Raw genomic sequence first — 11,156 nt, forward strand, 5'->3', positions numbered from 1 at the left:
TTTTTTTTCTTTTTTTTAATTTCTGGGTGAGCTTGATGTTATTGAAGATATAATTTAATCAACAGGATAAAAATGCGGGTCAGGGAAATGCACCCTCTGTGTTGCATAACGTTGGAGAGTCAAGGAATTGGGAACGGTTCGCCGGAACCGATGTTTTTGAGAACTGGGTCGGCGGTGGCGTTTTCCGGAGGTGGATCTAACGTCAATGCTGGAGGATCTGAAGTCAACAGCAGTAGCACCACCACCAGCGTGGCTGGGATCCTCTACAAATGGACAAACTACGGGAAAGGGTGGCGATCCCGGTGGTTTACCCTCCGTAGCAACGGCGTACTGTCCTACTCTAAAACCCGCCGCCCGGACATAATCTCCGGCGATGACGTCATCCTCATCGGCAACGTCAAGCCTCCGTCCAGTCGAAAACGCAGCAAAGCTGTTGGCATCGTGCATTTAAAGGTGATTATAACCTCTCAATTCAATTCATCATGAATGAAAAACAGCTATGCATTAATTGGGATGTGATTGAGCCGTCTTTGAAGGGTTAGAGGGTGAGTTTACTGTTTACAGTGGAGGAGAGAGTGAAAGTGGGGACTTGTCTTTTATTGTTGTAGTACAATAAAGAATTTCCCTCTACAGGCAAAGAATCGAGCCTGTGAAAATTTCTTATGACGTTACCATTTTTTCGGCAATGAAACTCTTTCTCTTTTTTCTCTCTCTATATACATCTCTCTTTCTCTCTGTGCTGTCAGCCACCAAATAGCTTTGAAATCTGAGCATTTTTTATTTTCATCTTAGAACAGTTTATTCCATTAATTAACCAGGCATTAATCTACAGTGGGTCACATCAGCAGGTGAATAGTCGGGGGCCAAATCTAGGGCATAAACCGAGAGTAGGCCTATGCTTTTCTGAGTTCTAATTCATGGTTTTTATGTCTGGTCACATCACCATCTGATCCACCCCCAAGAAAAACCAGTATTTTGATGAGAAAAAAGACCCATTTTGATCCAAAATGCTGCATATTTGATATGTTTAGTGGGTATAAAATTGGTATTTTGGGGAGGGAATTGGTTTTTTTGTTTTGCTCTTTGATCAGGAAAAAAAAACCCAGTATTTTGATGAGAAAAGAGACCCATTTCAATGCAAACCGCTGCAGATTTGATCATTTGTTTCGTGGGTATAAAACAATGGTGTTTTGAAGTGGGAACTGGGCAAAGGTAAGAATTTTTCTTCGTTAAGAAAGGTAGATCTGGATAAGTTGGATTGTGAGTTTTTCAACTTTTTTAACTGTAGCACGTGACCAGAATGAAATTGACATTTTCTGGAAGAAATATTAGAAAAATGGTACAAGGAAAGAGAACTATTTTATCCTTACATATTAAAAAAAAAAAAAAAAGGGTTTAACTCCAACCTTAAGAGCCTTCACCGTCCTGTTCCTAGAGCTTTATGAGGGAGTTAAATTGCGGGATGTGCCTTAGCAGACCAGGTAACAAGAGCTGTCTGTACACTGCTCTTACAAGGAGTCAAATTCCATATTTCAGAAATCGAACCCCCACACTGCGACTGCCAGCAAGACGTGAGATAACCTCACTCCCGTCTTTTGCACCACTAGACTATGTCCCGGGGGACAAATCCTTACATATTCTTAAATATTGACGGTGCTGTTCTTGGTGAGCCCGAAACTCAATCTAGAATCTCTTATTTTATCCTTTTATGATCTTAAATTCATTTAGGGTTGGGCTCGTGTTCGAATTATTTTTATTATTATTTTTATTTTTTTAAAATTAGTGTCCATTAAAACCTACTTTGAGTTTTCTTGCTACTGACCTGAAAGGTAATGTGTTTTATTTAATTTAATGGTTTGTATTCTTTGTGTTAATGATTTCTATTAATTGCTGCTGAAAATAGATTGCTGATGAAATTTATCCCTTTTATGTGAAGAGCCTGATGTTGATAATTAATTACTTCAAGTAATGATTTGTTAATTGTTGATTATTTTATGTAAATTAGCATTTGATAGCTTATTTGTTATGGAGTAATTCACGATCTCAGATGCACATAAACAGAAAGTTTGTATATTTTGGACTACTTGATGGAGGACAATTACATAGAAAGGCTACTTGGATTTGTTTGCAGATCTCGTCATTTCGAGAGAGTAAATCTGATGAGAGGCGATTTTACTTATTTACTGCTACAAAGACACTTCATTTACGGACTAATACGAACAAAGAAAGAGTGGCCTGGATACATGCTTTGATTTCAACAAGAAGCCTCTTTTCCTTGAGACCACTGAATGACAATATACCCCTTCTAACTAGGGATATATCAGTATCAACTGAAAGGCTAAAGGAACGCTTGCTTGAAGATGGCATTGATGAGCGGCTTGTCAAGGACTGCGAGCAGATCATGCTTTTGGAATTTTCAGAAATACAGGGACAGTATAAAGTTCTTTTCGAGGAGCGTTCCAATTTGCTGGACACATTAAGACAGTTAGAGGTAATTTTTATTTCATCCTTTCTTTTACTGAAATCTTGTTTAATCATTCGAAGCTGTGTTTGCAAATTTAGACTAGTTACTTTCTTACTTTTCCTCATTCGCATTATCTGGACAATTATCCATGTCGCTTGGTTAGATGCTGACATCCTTAATATACATAGAGTTTGTTTTTCGAATTCATCTTTAAATATGTGTAGTTTTACTTTTCTTGAGGGGCATATACATTTTTTGATTTCATTTTGTTTTGTACTTTGAAATTAGGTAATAAAGTTGACTGCTGGCATTTTGATGATAATTTATTACTATTTCAATCGTTAAGTTATTAAGCCGCACTTAAACTAGATAACCCTTATATCTATGAACAGTTAACCTATTCATTCAAAATTAATTTCAATATTCAGCTTTAACTTAAAAGAAATGCCCTTACGATTTCTCATTTGTGATGAAAATTGTTTTTTAATACACAATCATGGAGGGACCAAAATAAAGGTAAAATGCTAGGGCAAACAAATTGAAGAATTACTGTGCGGTTGAGATCATACTATGCATTTTTTTATTTTTTATTTATTTTTTATTTTTTTGGTATCAAAAGAAAACCCTATAGAAATTGTTAGAAATCGAACAAGGATTATAAATGCTCTGATACCACTTGTTGGAGACGGGACGGGATATTTCGACATGATATGAAGTATTGATCTTAGGTAACAAGAATCAAGAATTTAATTTGGTAGAGAAATTGAATATTTTATTCAACTATAATAGATAAAAAATTTCAACAATATTGTGTATTTCACAATAATTCTAATTTTAGTAATAATGAGTTAAAACTCTTTTCTAACTATGAAGAGAAGCCAACTATATATAGGGGTACTTGTCAAACCCTAATAATAGCCCTAGACTGTATTTTGCAATTAAGAGTAAAGATAACTTTAGCTGTAAATGTAATCTAGTACTAATACAAAATGTAATCTATGGGCAATTCCTGATTATTGGAGCATAGACTGTATTTTGCAATTAAGAGTAAAGATACCTTTAGCTGTAAATGTTATCTAGTACTAACATAAAATGTGGCCATATTAGTGTAGATGACGATTTATTTATAATAATACATGGCAAGTGTGTGCAAAAGTTTTCATATTACTTAAAGTAGTTTCTTGTCCATTTTCTGTGACCTTGTCAAATCAACAGACTAGTGATTAGTAGACCATGTTGGTGAGATTTCTCTATATCCTTTATTATACATACCCTGTGTACCATTTCATATCTGAGAAAAGAAGCTTTTAGTATATAAATGAAGAAATCACTTGTGAAAATAATTTTATTTTTCTTACAGAAAATGTGTTATCTTCCAGTCCTGCAGAAACTCATTTCCAAAATTCTAATTATGAGCATCATCATTCTCTCTTTTCATATGTATTATTGTTGCTTTCACATTACTATATTGCATTCGTGTAGCATTTAATCCCATCTGTCTCCAGTGTATTTAGAATATAAGTGCTTTAACATGGACAATGTATTTCATTTCAATTTCACAGGCAGCGAATATTGAAGCTGAAGCCTCTGGAATTAATGACAGTGAGTACCAATTGATGAAGCAAGAATTTTCAGATCTATCACATGGAAAAAACATTGGTATGTAATATTTCTTTACACTGGTTTCATTTCTTATGGTTTTTTCATGTGAAATCCTATTAAATCATCTCATCAAACCATAAGATTCTTTGGTGTTGATAGAAATCATAATATCATTTGAAACCCAGTGTTGTTCTTCTTGGACTTTGTAAAAGAAGATTCATATATTCTCCATTTATTAGATAATATTTTAGTGGGACCCTCAAAATGTGATAGATGGTTTTATGAGGGTTATAGCAATAATTTTTACATTATAGTTTGACCCAATGTATTTCATGAATTGAAGGGAAAACCTATATTGCAGCCTCCATTCGTATAGAAGAAATCATATAATCCTGTTATAAAATTCTCTTAGGGCAAACCTGATAATGGAGAACTTAAAAAAACCACTAGGTGCTTGTTTGGCAAAGCTTTTATAATTAGGTGGTCAAACATACTTAAGACACGCAACTTACTGCCCATTTATTTCCAATTTGTACAGTCTCATGGTATACGAAATAAAGGAGAACTTCAAAAACTACTAGATATTAGGTATTAAAAATATTGACTTTAGGAAACAGAATTGATTTGGTTCCTAAAATTTATTTATTTTTTTGAAAACATTATTAATTTATGAAATGTTATTCATATGATTCATTCATACACATCATGCTACGTTAAGCAACAGTTCTATGAAAAACAAAATCAATTCTTTTTTTTTTTTTTTTCTCTGTGGTATTGGATGGCTAAAGACCCAAATCTGACTGCAATTATTACCAACCTTTATTAAAATGCTGTTATGTATAATAGAATATGAGATCACTTTGTATTTTACTTCCGAAAATATGTGCCCGGAGAGATTTACATTCCTCATGTCGGATGCAGGGAGGGAGTTCCCTCTTACTAATTAGTGAAAGAAAATATTTTTGTAATCCTCGCTCCATGACCTTCCTGCCATCTAAAAAGTACAGAAATTAGACACTGGTTGTTTTCTATACACTTTCTAATTATGGAGGATTGGCGTAGCTTATTAGAGAGAATCTTAAAATGGTTAATCTGTTATTTTAAAATTATTTTTTCCTTAATGTCTTATTCTGATATGCAGAATGGAGCACTACTGAATCACCAGATGATGTTGAAAAACAAGACCTTGAGGAAGCATCGGATGAAGAGGAAACCCGATTTTTTGACACAAATGAGTATTTTTCTGAACTAACTATTGGTTGTGGATCACTAGGAGTAGATCACATGGATAATGGTGCAAGATTGAAAAACCATACTAATGATGTGAACAAGGCAGAGGCAAAGAACAATCAATTTGCTCATAGATACCCACAAGTCCAAAGACGAAAAAGACTACCAGATCCTGTTGAAAAAGAGAAAGGGGTTAGTCTGTGGTCTATGATCAAAGACAACATTGGAAAAGATTTAACAAGAGTTTGTCTCCCTGTATACTTTAACGAACCATTGTCATCCCTGCAAAAGTGTTTCGAAGACTTTGAGTATTCTTATCTTTTGGATCAGGCATATGAGCATGGGAAAGCGGTATGTTCGGTTTACATTACCTGTTATCAATCCTATTGCAGGTTTTTATTTATTTTTAATAAACCTTGCATTTTTTGTCTCCAATATACTTTCACAATGTCTTGCAGGCTTTCCATTTCCTTACATTACCACGTCTTTGCAATTATTATGTATAAAAAGGTTGTGATTATAAATAATTGCTGGCACCAGTTACTTTGTGATATTGCTAAATAGTTTTGGCACATATATAGCCCTTCAGTATATTTCATAGCTACTTTTATTTGTTTAACGATCTAATACAAGTGACTTTAAAGGATAGAGTTTTGAAGATCCAAGAAAATGAGAAAAAGATGGAAGTAGTATCATGATGTGGAGATGTCTAGTTGCATTAGAAACTTGGGAAGTGAGATGATACAAAGACGTGTTGATTCAATATTCTTGCATGAAGTTAATAATCTTGAAACTAGTGAGGGGAAAAACAGTTTACTAGAGATTGGGACAAAGGGAAAAGAGAAGTAGAAACTCGGATCATTTTATGTAATGATCCAACCTCTATGTTTGAATCCTGGGGATGTGCTAGAAATCCAAGGGTAAGATGGGTTAGGCTGTCCTATAACAGGCAAAATTTAAGTTAATGGTTTGAGCATAGAGGTCATGTCGTTATATATTAAGTGCACTAACAATGAAAATCATAAGGTTTGTTTCATAATAATGAGCTCATAGAAAGACTTGAGGAATTGTTTTAGTAGGTTATGAGATGGAAGTAATGCACGAGAGAAAAATAGAAAGAGATAAAAGAAGAAAACAGATAAAGATGAGAAGTATAGTTAAGAATTTGGGAGAGAAATTATAGGAGAATAATTTAAATGTCATTCACATTCAAATCAATGTCTACATTGTTTAATAATGCTAGTGCTATTTATACTTAGAATTCCTAACAAAAATGGGAAGTTGGCAAAATGACAAAGCAAAAGTTTTCTACCTTAAAAATAATATATATGGTAAGAATTTATGAGTGGTTGAATTCGATTGTTTGAAAGAACACGTTAAGCAAAAGTTTTCTACCTTAAAAATAATATATATGGTAAGAATTTATGAGTGGTTGAATTTGATTGTTTGAAAGAACACGTTCATTTCATGCTACACAGATATTATCTTTTACAAAAATTAGTAGATGCTACCCGCACAAGTTTTTTATTATTTTAGAGATAAACATAAGATGTGGTTCCAATGGAGCTGCTAATGTGGGCGCTACATAAAGAAAATAATTTTCATTAGATATAAAAATCAGGGGATTTGTTACTGATATGAGACAATAAAATAATTTTTGTAAATAAGGGGATTTGTTATTGATATGGTTTCCATTTTTTCAAAACTAGTTTTCAATCATATATTCTCTAATAAAATAATTTTACAAGTAAATCCAATTTTTTTCTTATTTTTTAACCATTCTCCAAAAAAATCACTATTCCAAGGCTCAGTGTTTGCCTTTGATTTTAGTACAACGGTTCTTTCTTTTTCCCTGACATTAAGTATTCTGCATAATTTTTTATTTTTTATTTTTTTGATCATTTTTCAGAAAATTGTTTATGATTTTGAAAGAAGATAATGCTTCTTTACTTTCCTTTTTGCTATTATTGAATACTCGTGATAAAACATTTACATTGAAAAGTTAAGTGTACTTCTCATTATCGGCTGCTGTTAGAACAAATGTAACTCAAATCAAATTTTCACTCTTTACCAATTGTAGCCGCTATGATTCTGCTGTTTCGTTAGTGGATTCATGATTCTTCAATCATTGTTTTTCTGAACTTGGAATAGTTTATTTTATCATAAAATCTTGATCAAATAATCTGTATATTTAGCCTTACAAATGTACTCGAACCGAGTTGAAGTTATGGAAGAATTTCGAATTTTACTTTCTTGAAGATAATGTCATTCAATAGTGGCAAGGAGCATGTCTGATTTGGTGTAACATAGTTGATTAACATTTCTGCAAAAGTAACACGGCTTCTTAATTCAATGGCGTTCTGTTTTATTACTCCCAGGGGAGCAGCCTTCAGAGAATTTTGTATGTTGCAGCATTTGCTGTTTCTGGGTATGCTTCATCAGAGGGCAGGCACTGTAAACCCTTCAACCCTTTATTGGGTGAGACTTATGAAGCTGATTATCCCGACAAGAGAGTACGTTTCTTCTCAGAGAAGGTACTTAATATCAACCCTATTGAATGAAACTTCTACATTTTTGAGATGACTTCATAAAACCCAATGTGCCATTATCAAATTGATATTGCATCAGTAAATTTTACCCTAGTGTACAGCGGAGAAAGAAATATTGATTTTGACTTTTTTTTTTTTTTTTTAATAAATAAAATTGTTGACTAGTTTTTCTTGAAATAGGTCAGTCACCACCCTACACTCATTGCCTGTCATTGTGAAGGTGAAGGCTGGAAATTCTGGGGTGACAGTAACCTTAGATCAAAATTTTGGGGGAGATCTATTCAAGTTGATCCAGTTGGAACTCTGACTTTAGAGTTTGAGGATGGGGAGATATTCCAGTGGAACAAGGTGTGCACCCCCCGTGTTTATATCGAGTATAATGGATGAGATGTATTAGCCCTTCTATTACATGTCGAAGTACATTGACTTTATTTCTGGTATTCTCAGGTCACAACCAGTATCTACAATCTAATCCTTGGTAATATATACTGTGACCACCACGGAACAATGCATATACAAGGTAATCGCCAGTACTCGTGCAAACTCAAATTCAAGGAGCAGTCTATTCTTGATCGCAATCCTCACCAGGTTTATGTGAATTCATTTGCACAAACTTCTAGATAAGATCAACACATTCCTGTGACAATTTGTTTTCATTCAATACTTACATTTTCTCAACCATACTGCTGGAGCAGGTTCATGGATTTGTTGAAGATGTGACGGGAAAAAAATTTGCTACATTATTCGGAAAGTGGGATGAAAGCATGTATTTTGTAAATGGAGATGGAAGTGGCAAGGTGAAAGATAAGTCTGATGCATCTTTATTGTGGAAAAAGAATGAGCTGCCTCTAAATCTCACACGCTACAACTTAACTTCTTTTGCAATTACTCTAAATGAGTTGACGCCAGGACTGAAGGTATAGACAATGTATCTGCAGCCCTCTTTTTTTCTGTTTAGTTTATTTATGGTATTCGACTTCTATAACTCCTATCTGATTTTGGGTATTTGGTCACGGGTGAAGGAGAAGCTTCCACCTACAGATTCAAGATTAAGACCCGACCAACGGCATCTGGAGAATGGGGAATATGACAAGGCCAATTCAGAGAAGCTGAGGTTGGAAATGCGACAGAGGATGGTATGTGAAATTCCTATGTGCTATGTGAATTGACGTCTATAGACAGTGATGACGGTCGAGTCTCCAGCGTTTTATGGAAACCTGTACTCTTTTTAATGCAAGCATTATAATATTTCAGGCAACATACATGGCTATTAAATCTATAAATTCTTTAATGATGTAGAGGCTTAATTACATATGCTGGGTAAGGGGAGTGAGGGAAGGTGTTCCAGACACAATTACTCAGCAAAAACTATAGCTTGTTGCAGAATTTTTTGAATGTCTGTTGTTTTGTTATACTTCACTTCTACCGTTATCCATCATTTGAAAATGTTTTTGTGCAATTGGCACGTTTACACGGTATCAGCAATAGTAATCGATCTTATCCTGAAGGCTTCTACCATGTAATAAAATCAACGATGTCCTTAAAATACACACTTGGTATTATGTAATTCCTCTTTGATGATTGTTTTAGAATATTTGCGACTCAGTTAAGCCGCTTGCACTCATGCTCCCTCCGTATTTTTGACAGTCCACAAAATTACAAGAAAATGGTTGGAAGCCCAGATGGTTTGATAGAGAGAGCGAAAAAGGATCCTTCCGTTATGTGGGTGGATATTGGGAAGCCCGAGATCAGGGAAAATGGGATGGATGCCCTAATATCTTTGGCGAAATTAGTGAAGACCTCGTAAGTTCTTTCGAAGGATCCTGACTTTTAAGCTGGTAACGGCTTTACGTCAAATTTTTTGTCGTTAATATCCGTAACTTATTCTGATATTATCATTCAAATTCGTGGCATCCCAATTCTCATGATAGCTCTCGAGTTTATAAACTACTGCTGCTCACATAATATCAATTTTCTTCACTTACTTCTAAATTTAGCTCTGCTTATCTTGGACAGTATTACTCTTGACTTCGCGTCATTTTGCTGGTAAATGCAGGACAAAGAAAATCCTGGAGGATTGTTAGTCAGCTAAACATACACGGACTATATTTGTTTTCCCTATGCTGGAGATGCTATTCGATTTAGAAAATTTGTCAATCATAAAGTCTGATACAATGAACAGTGAGCCCTTTAGATAGGCTATTATGTAGTGTAGAAAATTAGCATTTTACGGCGTTTTCTGTACCAGTAATTAGTCCGTGTAAGCTTTTGTCACCATTCATTATGGCTCTTGGCTTTTCTTGCTATGAGCTATGCATTTACTTTCAGGTAGTTACTTGTATTGTTCCCTAAATAAACAGAAAAATGTGTACAAGAAATAATCTAATTTGTAAAGGACTACATGTGCTTTTGCACAAAGAATCAGCAAAATTGTCTAGAAAACTCTGGACAAACTTGGAGTAATTTGGACAGTTTTATCACATATTGAATTACAAGAAAGTTTACGTAGGGTATTGGCTTTAAATTTAAACAGATTTTGATGGTGGTGTTTGGCGAGGCGAGGCTTGCCTTGCTATCGCGGAGGCTATGCCTGTGGAATATCGGTTAAAGTCGTGCTAGTTATTGTTGCTTGTCACATCCTTTTCGAATTTTGAGTCGACTAGAAGTATGAGAAACATTGTGTTGTCTTGTATACTTGTTATAATAGTGAATCTATTCATGGGACTATTACAGTTATAGCTATGAAATATTTTACGTTAATTACGTAATCGATAATTATATAGGAGGGGATCAAAGATATAGATGGCTGGAATATTAAGATCCTAACATTCCCCTTCAAAATTCAAGATTTGAAAATTCAGACGCTCAACTTGAGATTGTCAATCAAGTAATAAAACTTCCTAGGCTTTAGCGAAGGCATCGATAATTTGATCGCTTGAGTTATAGAGACGAGGGAACAATATATTACATAATGTGTTAATACATAAAATGATAATCATCGATTTTTTACTTCGTCATGAAATAAGAGATGATTACTAGGCCAATAACATTGGAGTAGACTCGCAGCCAAGAGAAGATTTAACATAAAATTGAACTTTATCTAATAGTATTCTAAGCGATATTGAAAAATACGAAGAACAATAATAAAATTATTAGTTCATATGTATTAAAGGTCGGGAAAAATATTCGACAAAAAAAAAAAAAACAAAAAAAAAAAAAACTGATTAGGGACAAAATTGCAACTTTCTTAAAAGATTGGGCACTAAATATTTAATTTTCCCGATATTATATGCTACTCTAAACGAGGGTAG

The 11,156-nt window shown here is 34.2% G+C and overlaps 1 protein-coding gene across 3 annotated transcripts; it reads left to right on the forward strand.

The window, feature by feature from the left end:
• Nucleotides 1-43: 43 nt before the first annotated feature.
• LOC111382182 (oxysterol-binding protein-related protein 2B-like) lies at nucleotides 44-10,325 on the forward strand. 3 transcript variants are annotated; one of them, XM_023006081.1, is made up of 11 exons: nucleotides 44-453; nucleotides 2,132-2,491; nucleotides 4,027-4,123; nucleotides 5,208-5,647; nucleotides 7,675-7,830; nucleotides 8,026-8,193; nucleotides 8,293-8,433; nucleotides 8,541-8,762; nucleotides 8,868-8,981; nucleotides 9,493-9,648; nucleotides 9,902-10,325. In XM_023006081.1, the coding sequence occupies exons 1-11, from the start codon at nucleotides 73-75 to the stop codon at nucleotides 9,935-9,937; spliced, it is 2,271 nt and encodes a 756-aa protein (XP_022861849.1). In that variant the 5' UTR covers nucleotides 44-72; the 3' UTR covers nucleotides 9,938-10,325. The 3 variants fall into 3 exon arrangements, with proteins under 3 accessions (XP_022861849.1, XP_022861850.1, XP_022861851.1); XM_023006082.1 differs by having other exon boundaries at nucleotides 9,493-9,683; nucleotides 9,902-10,180; XM_023006083.1 differs by having other exon boundaries at nucleotides 9,862-10,026.
• Nucleotides 10,326-11,156: the final 831 nt, after the last annotated feature.

The sequence above is a fragment of the Olea europaea genome, unplaced genomic scaffold, assembly GCF_002742605.1.
Source record: "Olea europaea var. sylvestris unplaced genomic scaffold, O_europaea_v1 scaffold2443, whole genome shotgun sequence".
Lineage (NCBI taxonomy): Eukaryota > Viridiplantae > Streptophyta > Magnoliopsida > Lamiales > Oleaceae > Olea > Olea europaea.